Below are 17,288 nucleotides of genomic sequence, written 5' to 3' on the forward strand. Positions count from 1 at the left end.
CGATGGCTCTGTTGCAGTGTTTTCTAAATCTCTTTGGGGGTTTTGGGGGAGAGCTTGGTGTTTTGTTTTTGGTTTTTTGGTTTTTGGTTTGTTTCTTTTTTTTGTTTATATTGAAGCAAATTTCTGCTAGAAGATGTACTTTTAGTTCCACTGCTTTAACAAAGTTGTTCATTTTTTAGCCCTTGTTATTTAAATAATACCATTTTTCTTTCTTGTCATGGGACAGCTAAAGAATTGGCAAATGGAACAGTAGAAGAATAATGGAAATCCAAATTCATTATTTGTGCAGGGCCTTAAGCATTTTGTAAAAAAAACCCCACCAAACAAAAAGGTGGTAAATAAGAGGTTATGAAGGTTATATGAATAATCAATTTTTTCCTCTAGCAGTAGTCAATAAACCACAGATACAATTCTGCAACACCTGACCTTGTTGAGATGATCAAAAAGAAATTTGATTTCTTCATGTGTGTGCCACTCGTTTAATCATGCTGTGAGACCAAATATGGTCTCTGCTTATATAAAGAAGGAATTTTGGACAGAAAGCTTGTTCAGAACAAAATACACAATTCCCAGTAACAGTAATTTTCTAAATCCTCCTCACTCTATATGTTTTTGGTCTACATTAATGTGATTCTGACTGGTAACAAAAATCTTGGAGACTGGAAAAGGGAAGGGAGATTAGAGGCGAAACCCAACCAATACTTTGTGCTTTTGGAAAATGCCAAATAATTTTAGCCAGCAGGAGAAAATCTGGTGTGAAAGTTGTACTTGAATAAATAATTCTGCCTTCATCTCACTTCATGTTACTGCTCAGTTGAGGCCTTCTGTTTCACTTACTTAAATTTTGGGATTTTTGATGTTGTTGTCAGGCTCTCAGGAAATGTTATCAGTTGTAAAAGGGCTCTATTTAAGTATACTAATCTCTTTGATAAGCATTTTCATTAGAAATTTAATCTTAAGAAATATCTTATTAGGATGAATTTAATTCCTCTTTAAAGCTTTATTATTTTAAATTACAACATTTTATTTTCTGTGCGCTGCAAGTAATGCTTTCTTAGTTTCACAGACTGATTTATTCTTAAACCTTACTTGTGGTTTGAAAATAAACAGCATCTTTTGATTTACCAGGCAGATCTGTATCTCAGATAAGATCCACTCTGCATCTTCAATGTATACATCAATACAAAACACAAAGTTTCCATATGAAAGGATAACAGAAAAATGCCACCCGTGGAAAATTTTCTGGTCCTTTGTCTGTCATCTTATGAAGATGAAAGATGAGATGTCACACAGGGAGTCAGGGTTCACTAAAATCCACACAGAGTTTCCAGTCTCTTCTTCACAGGCTGGTGGGACAGGATCTACTCCTTGTACTCCAGCCCAACCTAGCAATAAAGAGACAGATGAAACACAGATACAGCTTGAACTTCTGGAACATACTGGGTGTCAGCTGGGACAGAGCTTCATGGAAAGATCTGAGACATCTCTGGTGTTTTCTGGCTAAAGTGGGGGGTGAGGAGATAAAAATATTCAAGCAGGGATAAGCTGGGAATAGAAGGTGATGAGAATAATTAACAGAAATTACTAAAAGCTAGACTCTGCTTTCCTGTGCTGTAGGTTCTCCTTCAGCTGCTCCCCCCATTCCCTCTTTCACACTGAGATTATTTTTCTGATGCTGATTTACCATCTAATTCTTTAGTCTGTCTTTGTGGAGACCTGGAACTGAACTGGCAAATCTAACAGTGTTGTTTGATGCTGCTGCAAGCAATGAAACAGCTGTAAAACAGGAAAATGAGTAAAACAGAGACATGTGATGGCTGAGCTGTGTTCTGTGCCAGTTTAAAGTCTCCTAACAACTTTCAGGGGGAAGGGCTGGATTAAGGCTGCCTACAGAACACTGTCTATAGGAAATAGCTTTCTCTCAAACATTTGTAGGCTTTTCTCTAGAGTTTTGAGGCTTTGTTCATTAGCTTTGTGTTGTACCTTTATGCATTAGCACTCTTACTGTCAGTGTCACATGTGGATTTATCTGCAGAATGCATAAAAGTTTATGAGGCCCAAGAATTTAGGGCATTTGAAGCCCATCTGAAATTTTTGAGAATGCTTGGTATAAATGTATCTGGAGGGTAGGGATTCAAGATTCTTGTATAAATTCAGATACAGATTTAGTGCAAACAAAACATCTTGGACTGGAAATTGGTTCAAAGCAACATCTGATTACTCATGTTTCTGAGATTTCATGGTCACTTTTTTTGTCTTCACCCTAAAATGCATGTCCACAGCTGTTTTGATTTTTTGAGATGGTCTTGAAAGAACAGTCACCTTTACAGATTCAAAGCCTGTGCTTTATTTCATCTCTTGTAACTGCTTTAGTTTTCCTGCTGTCCTCATGACATACTGTGGGTATCCTGCAAGTGCTTTAAAGCAAGTTTTTCATGTTCCTTGCTCTTCAGAGCTTCTGGTACAGACTTCAGATACTTATTAATTTTATCAAGCAGTTCATTCACAACCAGGAGTTTGTCTTTTGTGCAAAGACTTGATTGAAAGTCCTCAGCTGGCACTCAGTAACATGGTCTCTCTTAGAATTAAGTGACATAGCAGGGGGGCAAAAGTGTGCTCACTAACCTGGAGTTTGTAGGCTTTGCTTTTCTGTGCCAGCAGCTGTTGAGCAGACCTTTGTCTCATCACCCTTAGGACTGCTTTGACCCTTTTCAAAGGACATATTCTTTTATTTCCTTTCTGTGTTCCTCTGACAGGTCTGGTTCATAATTTAGGAAAAAAGAATGTTGCCATATCTTAATATTAATCTTGCAATTTTTATAAGAGAAGTTGTGTCCCTGTGCTTATGTATGTCTGAACTTTAAGCATATGTAATAAGATTTTTAGCATCTAATCAGTGGGACATTTTGAGTTATATTTTGAATTGTAGAGCTGTTGTATCCCAAAAGCACCTGTGAAGTGCTGAGAGAGTGTTTGGGAGTAGAGGTCACTGCAGTTCCCATCAAGCAACAGCCACAAAAATCTTCCCCAGAAAAAAAAAATTAAAATATTTTCCTTCTTATTTATTTGATTTAGATCAGCTTAGTAATACTTACATGTGAAACTGCTTTATTTTTCTGAGTTATGAAAAAAAAAGATATTTTGAAGACTTGGTCTTAAATTATAAAACTAGTGACCAAAATTTTATTAGCTGTATTACTGACCTGTAGAAATTTTTAGATAAATCAGAAGGGTCCCTCCTGGCCCCTAGTGTTAATCCCTTTGTGGAAATGATCCTGAAGTGATAATTGTTAGAGCCTAGCAGAGAATTTATAATAGGAAAGCAAATTAAATGCCAACAATTATGAAAGGGACTTTAAATTTTGACCATACATTTGAAGTATTGCATAAGTGTAATAACATATCATCCGTGAATAGCATGGAGGAATATAAATCATATGAGGTGTCTCTATGATGTGTAGAATTAGAGATAGCCATAGAGCAAACTGACAATCCCATTTTGTTCCTCTAAAATATGTTAATCAGGTTATGCATAAAAGGATTTAAAATGTCATCCTGAGCTATTCGTAACTGTTTAAGTTCAGTGGGAGTCGCTTCTAAAGAAAACATGCAGTTATATACTGTAGAAGATGGGTTTGTGTTTTCTTTATGCATCAATCTTTTGTGCTGTGTTTCAAAGAGGATAGAACAGATGGGAGTTTGCTTTTGAGACAGCTCAGCCTGTAAACCTTGAGTATTGTGAGAGGGTGTGTTATTGAGAGACTTTAGCACGGAGGGTTTTTGTTTTCGGTATAAAGTTGCATTAGGTTGAAATTTTTTTTTATCATGCTGTTAGGGATGAAAGTATAGTAAATAATCCTCTTTGTCCAGCATTTCTAAATATGTAGCACTGCCTGGCATGCTGTGTTCCTTACTTCAGGAGAAAGCAAGAACTGGCTGTGGCTGGCTGCCAGGGGGACAGCAGTTCATGTCTCCATGTGGGAAAAGCATCTTTGGCTGGCACAAAATGGAATTATACCATTGCCAGGAGTCAGCTCCAGCTCCTTAATTACTGCTTTTGTGTGAATCAATTTATCCTGTGTGGAGAATGTGTCCGCACTTGAAACCATTCAGAAAAGACCCTGTGACTTCTGTAGTGTCTCAAGGTTTCCTGCCAGGACAAGCAAATGTGTTGTCTTTGTGTGTGTAAGGTTGCAGTGTCTTTGTAACCACAGGGTATAGATGTGTTTATATTCCCACAGGGGCATTTAAACTGGCATGTTGGGAATGAAAAGGGAATTATTCTAATTATTCTCATTATTTTAATTATTATAACCAGCTGTTGTTGGCCTGGCATGGTTGGTGTGGCTGTGCTGGTGTCATCAACAAAACCTGCTTAGAAGCACAACAAACAAACCAGAGACAGCAGACTGCTGAAAATACATGTATTAGTGTATAGTTTCTTACAGAATAATGCTAATTCCATGTCAGTTGTTTTTCTTTCAGATGTGCTTCAAGAAATGCAGAGAATCAATGGAAATAATTTTATAGGGAGGGATTAGATGAAATGTATTAATAATGATATTTAACATGAAATTGAATTTGTTTTAATGTAAGAGTCTGTTACTACTTTTATAGCAAAGGAAAACGTGAAAACATAAATAGACTTTGGAGTTCAAGCCAAGTTTGCCTTGGTATTAAATGCAAGACATTTTGTCTGGCCAAGTGAGCCTTGTGTAGCTTTTAAAAAATACCTGTAGCTTTCAGAGCACTTGGGATGCACAAATGTTAAGAAAAGGCACTTAGGTAAATCAATAAGTATTTTACCTTTTCTCTGGGTGTTGTTTAACTGCTGGTTTGAGATAACCACAAGGTGGATGAGCTCAGTGGGCTGTCTCATGAACTCTTCTTAATGAGCATTATGTTATTTTCCCCTCTTGTTTTTTCTAGACTGTTCAATTAACCCCCAGACGATGGCTCAACCTGCAGGAGTACCAAAGCAAAAAAATAATGGCAGACCATGGGGTTACAGTTCAGAGATTCTTTGTAGCTGATTCTGCAAATGATGCCCTGGAGGCTGCTCAGAGACTGAGTAAGTTGACTGATAATGGGAGGACTCTGCTTCACTGGGTAGCAATCTGTTTTCTAATAAGTTTAAACAGTCTTTAAATTCACACTTACTGAAAAGCTTTGATATTTCATCCAGACCATAAATATATGCTCAGTTTTATATATGAACAAGTTTATAGTGGCAATACTTAGAACTTTATTTCTCAAATGTTTTGCATGCAGCATGTGACGTGAATTCTTTAATTAACATTATAATAATTCAGAATGTCATGAATGGTTGTGGATAATTTTTTTTTTTGTATACTTGATGTAGGTTAAGGATCTGAAATAAATGAACTTGTGTAAAAAGCTGTTTTCAAACAAAAATTCCCTCTATTAAAAAGCAAAGGAAGGAAAAAGTTGTGGCCTCTCCATTTTAAAGGATACTTAGATATTTGTTAAGTGTGTGTCCAAATGAAGAAATAGAAAAGGTGAGTTGATGTATCATCACAAAAGGATGTGACAATGACTTGAAGAGAAGACCCTGCTTCTGGAGCTATATTTTGTTTCTCTGACAACACCCTCATTCTGTTGTGGTGAACAAATGACAGTAATGTGGGTCAGAAATGAATTTATATAATAGCTTTTCTCTCTAAAAAGAAAGTGTTAAAGTACTTTGTCAATCTGTTCTAACTGAAATACTTTTTAAAGTTGTACAATTTTCCTCTTTTCATTCAGCTTTTGTTAATATATCAAATATCAAAATGCCAGAGGCCAGACATTATTGTAGTCTAATTGTGTAGGAACAGGAAGGTATTTTGGTTTATGCTTTACATAATGCACAGGCCACTTAGTTAAATGCATTTCAGTTTTGCACACTGGAAGGTAAATTAACACAACTTACTCATATCCAAGATCTCATCAGAGCTCAAGTAGCTGAGTAGCATTAGCATAATGGCTTGTTCAATCTCTAGAACTTCATTAAGGTGATGCATTTTTCAGTGATCAAAACCTTCTTATGACAATCAGTATATTTGAAAATATACCTGAAACAAAAAATTAAATGCAAGTGTTATGGTCATTTAGCAGTACAAAATGGCAAAGTCGGGCATAAAGCAAGGGACATGAAATTGGAGTGTTTCCTCATGTCTGGATATCTGAGAAAATCAAGGAATGCTAGCTGAAGCTGTGGCAGGTTTATCACCAGTCTTACAGCACTTAAACTCTCCTCTTCGTGATTGAACTCATAAATGGATTGGCCTGTCCAATAACTATTGCTGTTCTTGATCTCTATGACTATTTGGAGATATAAATTACTCCATTAAAGCAGTGAACCTCCTCTGTTTTATGATGCTAAGTTTATTTTAAACAACCTCTGTAGCTTGCTTGCTTTTCAAATCACAGAAATATCCATCTATTAAAAACCAACAAACAAACTCTGTTTAAATAACCAAAAGTAAAATCCAGAACCAAAAACGTTTGCTCATGCAACTTTATCAGGTAAATTTTATTTTAATTGTGTGGGCTTGCTAGCACTTCAGAAAGTGAACTTAGTGATACCTTTCTTCATTTGATGTAGTTGCATTCAGCCGTGGTGCACTACTGAGCATGAAAGAATTGTGGTTTATGGTGTGGAATTTATTTCATGTTGGAATGACTGACATTCCATTGATCCACTTAATAATTAACAACATCCTTGTTATCATTCTGGTGCTGTGCTGTCCTTGTACTTCTAACATACACTTTGAAAACTAAGAATCAAGAACATCAGTTTTTCTGCTGTGGTCATTGTTGTTCCAAGATTTTGCCAGGTTTATGTTCTTTATGATCTCTCAGATTAATATTGGCTCTGTCACTCAGGGTTATCTGCACAATTTGCAACTGAATATGCAACTGCACAAAGTAAAAAGATATGGGAAAACAGGAAACTTCAGCCTACAGGAGGCATGAAATATTATAAAATAAAATGACCAGTGAAGGCAGTTTGGGCATGTTGTTGATAGACAGGCATTCTGCAGTAAAATATGGGGAGAGGCCAACCTCCCCTGCCAAGTCCTGCTCAAAAACCTCATGTTTTAGGTGCTGTGTGCCACATTGCCGCTGTCCTTCACTTTGGCTTCTTCAAACAAGAAAAGGTGCTTGTCAACATATTTTAAAGATAAAAACAGGATAAAGTTCTCAAAACTTGAAAGTCCAAGGTTCAGTATTTTTCTTCTGAAAGAAATTCTTTCTGTAGCCCTCAGGAATACAGGAGAAACAAGAATTTTCCTTTATAATCTTGCAGCATTACATAACTCATATGGGTCTGTGTGTGTGATAAAGGGGTACAGGTAAGGGGATAGGAATTTCTGTCATGGAAGTCTGCATAAAGTCTGGAATTCACAATTTAATTTCACAATTTCACCAACTGTTTTGTGCTTGGCAGAGCTGTCTTTACTGCTGCAGGGCCTGTGCTCACCAGTTTTGCTATTGTTGGATTTCCTGTTGATGCAGTGGAAAGAGATGAGATGATTTTTTGCTGCTGTCTTCACTTGTCAGGAAGGTGTTAAAGCATGTCTTCTTGAAAGGGTTTGCCTTTATTCCGTATCAGCAGTTTTGTTACACTTTGCTCATTTCCTCTGTTTCTCTCTATTTTTATTAATATATGCGCTGAATGTTATATTTCCTCAGATACTTTCAAAACTTACCAACTGCAGAAAAGACAGTCTGCAAGGAATTTTTAATGGAACTAAAGGATTGGGGTTTTTTTTCCCCTTCTAAGATAAGAATGGCAGATGTAAGAAAAATTAACATGACATCACTAATATTGACTTCAAAAGAAGTTGTACACAATAAAGAATACAGAATTAAGCCCCAAGGAATTCATTGCCTTCTACGTGCTAAGCAATTTCCCAGTGTTAACTTTTGTAGAGAAGGCAATATTTACAGAGTGCCAAGAAATTCAGTCACAATAGTTTTCTGGTTTGTGTTAAAGTTCTTGGTTTTCAAGAGAGGAAAGACGTCCCATTTTGCTGCACAGTATGCTGTTGCTTTATCTGCTCTCTGAAGAAACTTAATGTGTAAACAAGTTCTTACCATTCCAGTACAACTATTTAATAGAAAAAAAAATTAAAATACTTGGGAACCAAGTTTTTGTTTGAAATACAAGCTCACGTGGCTGTTCTTGTATTAACTCACAAGTCTTCTGATCTAATTCTCACTTAATTTCGGGCTTGTTTAGCCAGAGAAGGCATTTCCTTACTTGCTGTTTCTTTTCCTTGTACTGTAGCACCAATACCTAAGGAAATAATCCTTATATAGGCTGTGCATCGTTTGTGAAAGGAAAATCTGTGCACTGTGCATCATTTCAGGGCATGGTTTGCTCTGGGCTCCTCCAGCAGAAGCCCTTGAGTCTCGTGTTCTGCTCTTTGTGCTCTGCCTGATGGAGAAGTTATTAAGGGACCCATCATTTCCAGCTAGGAGGTGGGCAGTGCTGAGGGGTTGTAATTATGCTGGAGGGGGCTGCTGTGCCCTGTCATTTGGCTCTTTGGATCAGTAGAGAACGTAGAGGTGGCTGGCACTGCTGACAGTCCTAAATCGATGCTGGGAACTTGGCATGCGTTTCTTTTTCTGAATTTTAACAAAAGCAATAGAATGCTGCCTGTTGCCACTTAGAGTGTTTCATTACATTTAGGAATCAGTCAGGTGCAGTGTTCACACTCTATCACAGAGAAATGCAGTTCAATTGAGTGCAAGGTTTTTATTCACTCTACTTAAAAAAAAATAATAAAACAAAATATAGTCTCTGCATGTCCTATTTCTATTGCTTATGCATGAGGGAACTCATAAAATTCAGCTTTGGACTGAAGGTGTGCTTTTTCTATCAGGCTGGAGAGGTAAACATGTATTTTATAAAGAACAGAAAAGGTTTATTGAAGCATCTTTTCATGAGGTCATTTACCTGTCACCTATTATTCACCATTTTTTAGAAAATTGAAAGAGTTCTTGGTCATGTGAGCACCAGTCTCCTTCCTGTCTCAGCTCCTGAAGTTTTTTTCTTCCCATGGTTTTTTAATTTAAAGGGAAGGCTGCATTTTTAGATGCTGTTTTAGATCCCTTATCTGAAAATCCACCTCTCTAGTACTAGTTGTGAAAACCACTTGAAAGCAATTTACGTTTAGAAGGGATCAAAAATTGACCTTTAGGCTGGTAGTGTCCTTTTTGTGTAGATCATGAAGAATTTGTTGGTGATAATGCAGTTTGGATTTAATTTAAGCTTTTATGCTGGGAAAATTAAAAACATCCTTGAACCTGTTTCTAAGGATATTTGAAATGTGAATTCAGGTCCTTTTTTGTTATACCAGGAAGAGCTTTTCTATGAGTATCCTGTACAGAGTGGCCCTCTATATAAAATTTTATTTGAGAATCTTGGCTACTTACCTGATCATTTTTTACTGTCATCATGAGGTTGCTTATGTGATTTAATTTCCTCTCTGTTTCTGTCCATCAGGATAGGTCGCAGAATTGCTTCTTTCAGCATTTCTATGATTTCCATATTTCTTTCCATTCTATGCTTTGCTGTGAAGTAATAATTTTTCACCTGTGCATAATAAGTTATTTCTCAAAAACCCTCATGTACTTTGTGTTTATAACTAGTTATTATTTAGAGCCACTCAGGTTATCCTTTTCTGCATATGTTGAAAAAAAATCATGTGTTGCTGCAATAGCATTCCAGGGAACTGAGCACAGAACTTTGCTTGCTGGTGAGGAACAGCTCTCCCACAAGTCCTCTTATTTTCTCTGACAGCTTTTATTAAAGTTCCTTAGACTTAAATTATAGCTTTCTGAAACTGTTCTTTTCAGGCAAAATAATGCTGTAAGTTATTATATGTAAGTTATAATATGATCCTATTCTCAGATGGGTAAGTATTTAGAAAACAATCTTTTAAATTTTATAGAAAACTGGTGATGGATGAGCTGCCTTGGACCATGTTCAGTGTTACGGAGCATAAGTATTTCTTTGTTCCACTTAATGGATTTTGCGTTGTCAGAGGGATTAAATATAAAATTAGAGTGAATCTGCATTTTTCAGCCACTTCTCAATGATAGAAAATATCTGTTAATACTCCATTATTTGCAGTATTCATAGGCATCCCTTGAATGTATCAATTCAAAGCTCCACAAAATTTGTCAGTGTCTGTGGTTTTACTCTCTTTCTGTCCCTTGTTCAGTTCCCTGTTGTTTCGTAGAGCCTTCTCTTCCCTGTGCTCATTTGCTTTTTTCTTTTCAGCCCTTCTCCCACCTTATGACTTCTGATTGAGAAAATCTTCTTCCTTTTTTTTTTTTTACCTTTTTTCTTGTGCTAAACAGTCAGTTGTTACCCTATTTAGCATAGGTAGAGCACATGTTTAGCAGTTGTGTACTGCTAAAAGCCATTTGTGTGCGTACTGGTTTTTTGCTTGCTGAAGTGCTTTGCTCAAACCCACATTTGCTTGACTTGGCAATCATAGAAGGTAATGTTTCTGTGTATGATCAGAAGGGAAATACTGATTGCTAACCATAATTTAAATGATATTTAAATATTATCAAATAATATTGCAAATAATGGGGTTTTTCCTACGTTTGTCCCTGTTGCAGTGATTTGATTTTTGGAAAATATCCCCAAGTATCAGAGTTGTGCAAACAGCTTTAAGATTCTCACTTGTGTCTGAAAATGATGAAAATAATGAAGTAGAGTAAAAATTATGAAGGCAACATGTTGTTTGCTGCAGTTAAAGTAATCCTTTGTAGGAGGCTTGGTAATTAATGTGTCAGTGACCCAATTTATTTACCTCATCTACTGGATGAAAAAGATCAGTCCTGGAAAATCAGAGGAGCTAGGAAAGGTGTTATAGTGATTTGTTCACCAAATGTGCTGTGCTAGGGAGTTTGGTAGACAGTCCTGGGGAATTTGTTGTGATACAGCAACAGAACAAACCAGGAATAAAGCAGCTCTGCATGGTAGTTATTTTTATGGACATTCTTGGTTTTCTCACACATTGCTTCTTGGGGCTTTAGCTTAATCTCTCTTGGAAGCTGAACTGCACAAGGCACAGTCAAGGTGGAATTACCATTTCATTTGAGGGTTTCACACTCGGTGAATGTTGGTGCTACAGGACCTTTCCCCTGGACAGGAGCCCTAAAGTTTTGCTGTTTTCTCCTCTGTGTGTGTGGCTTGGTTGGGTTTGAATCTCATAATCCAGCCTGTGCTCCCTCCCCTTTGCTTCCCTCCTTCTTTTGTGTCTCATGCTGAGAAGCTGCTTCACAGAGGTGGCAGAGAAGTGCAAAACTTTTATGTGCAGCAGTGTTTAAGCAGCGCAATGCCCTGTGAGGGCTCTCTGTCTTTGCCTTCCTGCTTGTCTCATTCCACCAATGTTTTTCCACATAAAGCCTTGGCACCTCTGTGTTTTCTGTGGGAACCAGGCAGCTGTGGAACCACACATGCATTTGTTGGTAATGGCCACATGTGACATTCACATTCTCTGGACAGAGAGACATAATTCTGTCCCTCAAGAGAAGCACAGAGAGAAGAAGAGAAAACAATCTTTATCTCTGCTCCTTTGGTTTCCCCATGTGGAATGTGGTGTGGAGATTGTTTACCTGCAGTGATTGCTGGGTTGGATTCTGGTGAAGGTTGTTTGGGCTCACTGACCAGTCGCATCCAGCTGTGGCTCGGGCTCTCAGCAGAGTCACAAGTTTGTTGATAGGTAAGTAAGACATAAGTATGTCGAATAGTATAGTATCTCTTTAAATAGTATATTAATATAATACATTTTAGTTTTAATAAAAGTATCCTTCAGCCTTCTGATCTGGAGCTAGACATCATCATCTCTTCCCCGGCATCCAGGGTTTGCTGCATTTTACTCTAGCCACATGTGTTGCATCCTGCGTGCCAGAAGAATCAGGTAGAGAAACTTCCAGCTTCTCTGACTGGGAGTTTGAGTTTTATTCTTTTCCAAAGTTAATAATAGATTTTGTCAAAGCTTACTACTGGGTATTGTTTTGTTTTGAGTTGAACCTTTTTGTTTCAAGTTAACTTAAAAATTGTGGGTTTTTTAATATTTTAGAAATGAAAATACTTTACAGGACCCTCTGCTTCCAGAGGAATTACAGAATTTTTTTTTTTTTTTTTGAAATGCATTGTTATGAAAAAAGAAATTGTTTTGTTTTTCTTATCTATTCCCTTTGTTAGAGAATTACATGCTGAGTGTGAGTCAGTAAATGCAAGCTTGAGACTGCTTACATTAGTTGGATATTTTATAACCAACTTTGTCACCAAATGTCTTCATATTCAATAGATTTATAGTAATATGAGTAATGGCTTGGGGGCTAACAAATCAAAATCTCATTTCAGATGTTTGACACTAATGTTGAGCTGACTTATTGTTCTCTGTGTTGGATTTCTGATCAAATTACCAAAATAGCTGTTTGAAAGTAAAACACAGAGTCAAAAATATTCTAGAAATGGGGTACTGAATTCAAAACATAATGTGTGCCACAGTGTGGGCTTTTGGAAATTTCAGTTGTGTTAAGTACCCTACTGAATTTTTGTTTATGAAAGAAGGAGGCAACAGAAGTTATAGTTCTTGATTCAGGAATTTTATCAGGTGGTAAAAAATGCAAAGTTTTACAAGGAGAGAACAAGATGACTGCTGGTATTTATCCCACTCTTGTCACACCATATTTTATGGTTCTTCAAGGTAGTTTTGCAGCTGCAGAACAATAACCAGATGCGTAATTGAGAAGCAGCTGCATGAAATTTTCATTTTTTTATGCATAAAATCAGAACCATTAGACACACTTTATGTATAAGATATGGAATACTAAACAAAAATGTTTTCTCTGTAGTACTAGCAGCTGTGTAAAGGAGAGAAATCACTCCTTCTACATTCTCTAGATGCCCATCAGCTTCTAAATGTTCAGGGCCTGATTACTGAAAGCAAGTTTCATTCTTCTCTGGTTGTCTTTCTTCTTTTCCTTGTTTGTTACTCTGTGCTGTGTGGTGCTGCATCTTTGCATCTTCTATGTGATCAGTCCCAGTGGATAATCCCATGCATAGGGGTCTCAAATACAAAATTGATGCTTATGCCTGTTTTTCATTTAAACTTTCCAGTAGAAGGACTAGTAGCACAATCATGTTGAATAAAATCTAAGGAATGATGGCAGTCCTAAGATAGGATAGTTTATAATTGATATTGTCATGATTTCCCTGATCCCAAGTGACACAGGGTACAGCAGGAAGATACTGTTGTTGGTTATCTACTTGCTATATATAATTTATTTGGGAAAGTTGCTTTTTTAAAAAAAATTGTCAATTGTTTCTGTTAAATTTATTACACCTTTGGTCTTTATGCACCAGGTGGTGGTTTAGGATGGGCTGGATTGACAAGTAAGGATATTAGCTTGTACATTTGCTATGCAAGCACATATTTTGGAACCAAGCCAGGAATCTCTCACAACTGACTTTTCAACTCTTGTGAAGCTCAGAGAACACCCAGCATCCAGACTCCATACCATGATTCCCATCCCCTATTTACTCCTCAGCCTCTTCCAGTCAATGAGGTAATATTAACTGCTATTTTGCAAAGGTTAGGATGACTTGCAAGAGCTTGTTTTATCTTTAAAGACGGGAGTAATTTACAAGTTGAATATATCAGCAGTTGAGAAGTATGATCATAAGAGGCTGTGATTATTATTTTTTTTGGTAGATAATCTCTACCTAAAATGGTAGAGCAGTTTTTGAAGCTAAGGATGTTCTGACATTTTGTTAATCTGCTACTTCATATTTGAGAAAGTGCTGTGAATTTAAAATATGTTTATCTACATTTCTTCAAATATTTGCGGTTCAAGAATAGTAAAATATTTCAACACATTTATGAATACAAAATATGTCTTTGTAACCCTGCTGGATTCAGCTGGGAGATATTATCTGACTCTGCATCACAGTATATTTTAAATGATGCTCTAACCCTTGAGAATGTCACCACAAAAAAACATTTAGTCAGAATCATGTTCAGGGTAGTTCCAGAAGTTAGCTATGCTCTTATTTTAAGTGATTTTTGTTTTATTAAGAAAAATCTGAAGTTGACAATTTTACCTCTGTGTGGCATACTCTCCCTGGTCCTACAGTTAAAGTCAGCTTTTGTTCCATGCTTCATTATGAAGGGGAACATTTTTCTTGCACCTCCCCTGGGCTTAGTTGGACTGCTCACCTGAGTAAGATGAATACGGCTAAACTTCAGGCTATAAATCTTAAATTTATTTATTGTTCTAAATACTTAAGAGCAGCCCTGGGGGTTTTGGAGAAAGAGAAGAGAAAGGCAACCAAGAAGAGTTTGCTGTATAAACAGTTAACAATATAAAGTCACTGGGAAGATTCACCACTGCTGCACTGCACTTCCCTCTCCTCCTGCCAAGTCTTTGACCCCTCTATTCCTCCAGTTATTCACCTGTACAGTTTAGCAGTAGCTTTCCTTATCTTGGTGTGTTGTGCTTTGTCCCCACTGAAGATTATTCATAACAGTCCTGATGCCATGTCTGCACGTCCAACACCCCCTCTTGTTCTTGTTCCCACAGATAAATCTTGTACCCTGATTTTGGGTTTAGCTCATTAGATGTTCAGTGTGGTTGATTTTCTCACTGGCCTTTCCACATCTGGCCTTTTGCTTGGATATTTTGGAAGAAAAGTGGAATGAGAGAGACTTGAAGCTGAGTGCTACAAATTTGACTATCTTAGGAAAAACTATTCTTATGAAACCTTCCCCCCCCCCCATGAAATACAGGCTTATGTCTCATGCCATAAAGTAATCTGCCATTTTAATATGATAATTAATGTATACTATAAATAACTTGCTTATTTTATCTTCTGAGTGACATTCCTATTTGAAGTGCATATCAGATAGTATTTATTTAGTGGTTTTTTCGATCCATAGGAAGCCAAGTTAGGTGTTTAAAGATGTTTGTATAGAAAAGTTATTTTACAATTTTAAGATGAAAAAAATTCATGTATTTTCATATTTTATGTTGTTTGTTTACAAGATGAGACTCCTGTGTCATTGAGCTTATGCAGCTTTGTGACTCTTTTCACAATTTTGATTTATGGGTTCTGATTTATGGCTTGTCTTTATGATGAGTTTCTGATGTTTAGTGTCCTGTAAATAGTGAGAAGTCTGGACTTCCACAGACTGGAGTAAGCATTCCTTCAGAAATCTCTCTGCTGCTAAAGAAACAAAATAAACCAGTCAAACTAAATACTAGAGAGAGACTTTTAAGGGCCAAGGTTCAGGGGTAATTGAACATGAGTTGCATATCACTGAAGATGTCTCGATGTCAGAATTTTCAGTTGTGCAGAAAGGATGCAATTAGTGCAGTTAACGGCAGGTAGGGCAACATTAATTATATGTTCTTTTGTCTCTATAAATTGTTTTAGCTATTTAGAGCCTTCTTCTTTTGCATACTATTAAGTAACTTATACTGCAGGAGGCTTTCTGAGAGTAAACTGTGACCACAATTTATACAAATGTGATTTATACTGCCTTAGACACTGATTCTGAATTTGACCTTGAAGTGAGAAGGTTGGAATGTGAGAAATGGCAGAAGCATGAACAAAACATCATGCAAAAGTGTTGCCTTTAAATAAAGATTGGCCTATTGTATATCTGACATTTCAACGAAATCTGGTGTTCTTTTCAGCAGCACAGAGAAGAGGAGTAATCTACTGGAGGTTTATTTTCAGCTGTTACCTCATCTGATTTGTAAACCAGGCAGACACGATTCCATGACTCTGCAGAAGCTGAGAAGTGGGCTTTCTGACGTGGCAAAGCAGCTTGCTGACCTTAAGTTAATGAAATATTAACCAGTGCTTCACAGTTCTCAGGATGACACAGAGCATCTGTTTTTGAGGATTCATAGGAGGGGCCGTTGGGATGGTGCTTAGGTCACACTCTTGTCATTTAAATGGCTGACTGGCTGGACCCACACACTCAGGGTTATAGAGCTGGTGTACAGATGTGGTGTACAGATCTTCTGACAAGTTTGGCACAAATTTGATCCCTGGTCCTGCTTGTCTGAAGCTGAGAAGGTGCTGAACAGCACTGTGCATGAAGAGTGTGGCCATTTGAGATGTACTCACTCACTTCTTGTGTCAGTCCCTTTATAGGTTCAACACAGGTTCAAGGCACTTAAATCAGCTGCACATTCTCTTTCTTTGCAAATAAAGGTGGTGTTTATTCCAATTCTACATTTTTACCCAGAAAAGTTCAGTTTATATGTGAGTAATTTGGAAAGCTCCAAATTCCACTGTTTGATATGACTGCTCACTCATTGTGGTGTTTAGACTGTGCAATTCCATTAAAATATGTAGAGTTCCATTTCCAAGCATAATATCTGCCTTCAAAATCCCCACAGAGCTCAACTTGCAGGAAGCCTAAATGAAACAGCTTTCCTGGTTTCCACATCACGTTGAGATACATCCTTTCCTGCAAATGCTGATTGCCAAACCAAAAGCTCACTCTTGCTTTTATATTCATTTTTCTAGGCTAATTTAATGCTATGAAACCTGTAAAACATGAAGTTTAATGTATATAGTTATATCTTTGCTGCTGAGGTGGTGATTGGAGCTTGAGAAACAAATGCCAGGCTGTCAGAACTGGGGGGGGTAGGATGTTTGCATTCCCTCAAAGGACTGGGAAAGAAAGGCATGGAGGCTTCTAATTAAGCAGGGCAGTGCTATCAATAATTGAATGTATGTACTTCTCTCTGTCTTTAACTAACTGCAGAGTGCCCTGTTGGATACTAGAATTTGGTTGTCTTATGTACTCTCCCTGTTCTTTCCAAGCTCTAAAAGCTGATCATATATCTTAAGGAGAATCACAGCTTGCACTCCTTGGGTTTCAGCTTAGCAGTGGTTGGCCTCACTGCAGCCCATTGGGTCATAATTACACAGAATTTACTGTGCTGTCCAGAAAACTGCTCTGAACTGCCCTGTGTGACAAGTCAGATGCTGAACTGATTCTAATGAAACACCTGGGCAAAGCTGTAGGAACTCTTCCAAGTGCACGGGGAAAAAAAAGAGATTAAAAAGGCTGGAGTAGTCAAGAGAAGCACTGGGAAACCTGGAATTGACAGAAGGTTCTTGTGCTACTCAGTGGGCATTTGTGTGTCCTCAGCTTTCCTGTGAGGCTCAAGAGCAGATCGGCAGTTTGTAAGCTCAGATTTCTTCAAGGACTTAATAAAAATTTGTG

The 17,288-nt window shown here is 37.3% G+C and overlaps 1 protein-coding gene across 2 annotated transcripts in view; it reads left to right on the forward strand.

Annotated features, from left to right (window-relative positions):
* Positions 1-17,288, forward strand: part of SUCLG2 (succinate-CoA ligase GDP-forming subunit beta) — a 112,780-nt gene that overhangs the window by 16,311 nt on the left and 79,181 nt on the right. For both annotated transcript variants that reach the window (XM_053989616.1, XM_053989617.1), the window contains exon 2: positions 4,930-5,071. In XM_053989616.1, the coding sequence (XP_053845591.1) occupies positions 4,930-5,071 (142 nt within the window). The remainder of the gene's footprint in view (positions 1-4,929; positions 5,072-17,288) is intronic.

Source organism: Vidua macroura, chromosome 13, assembly GCF_024509145.1.
Source record: "Vidua macroura isolate BioBank_ID:100142 chromosome 13, ASM2450914v1, whole genome shotgun sequence".
Lineage (NCBI taxonomy): Eukaryota > Metazoa > Chordata > Aves > Passeriformes > Viduidae > Vidua > Vidua macroura.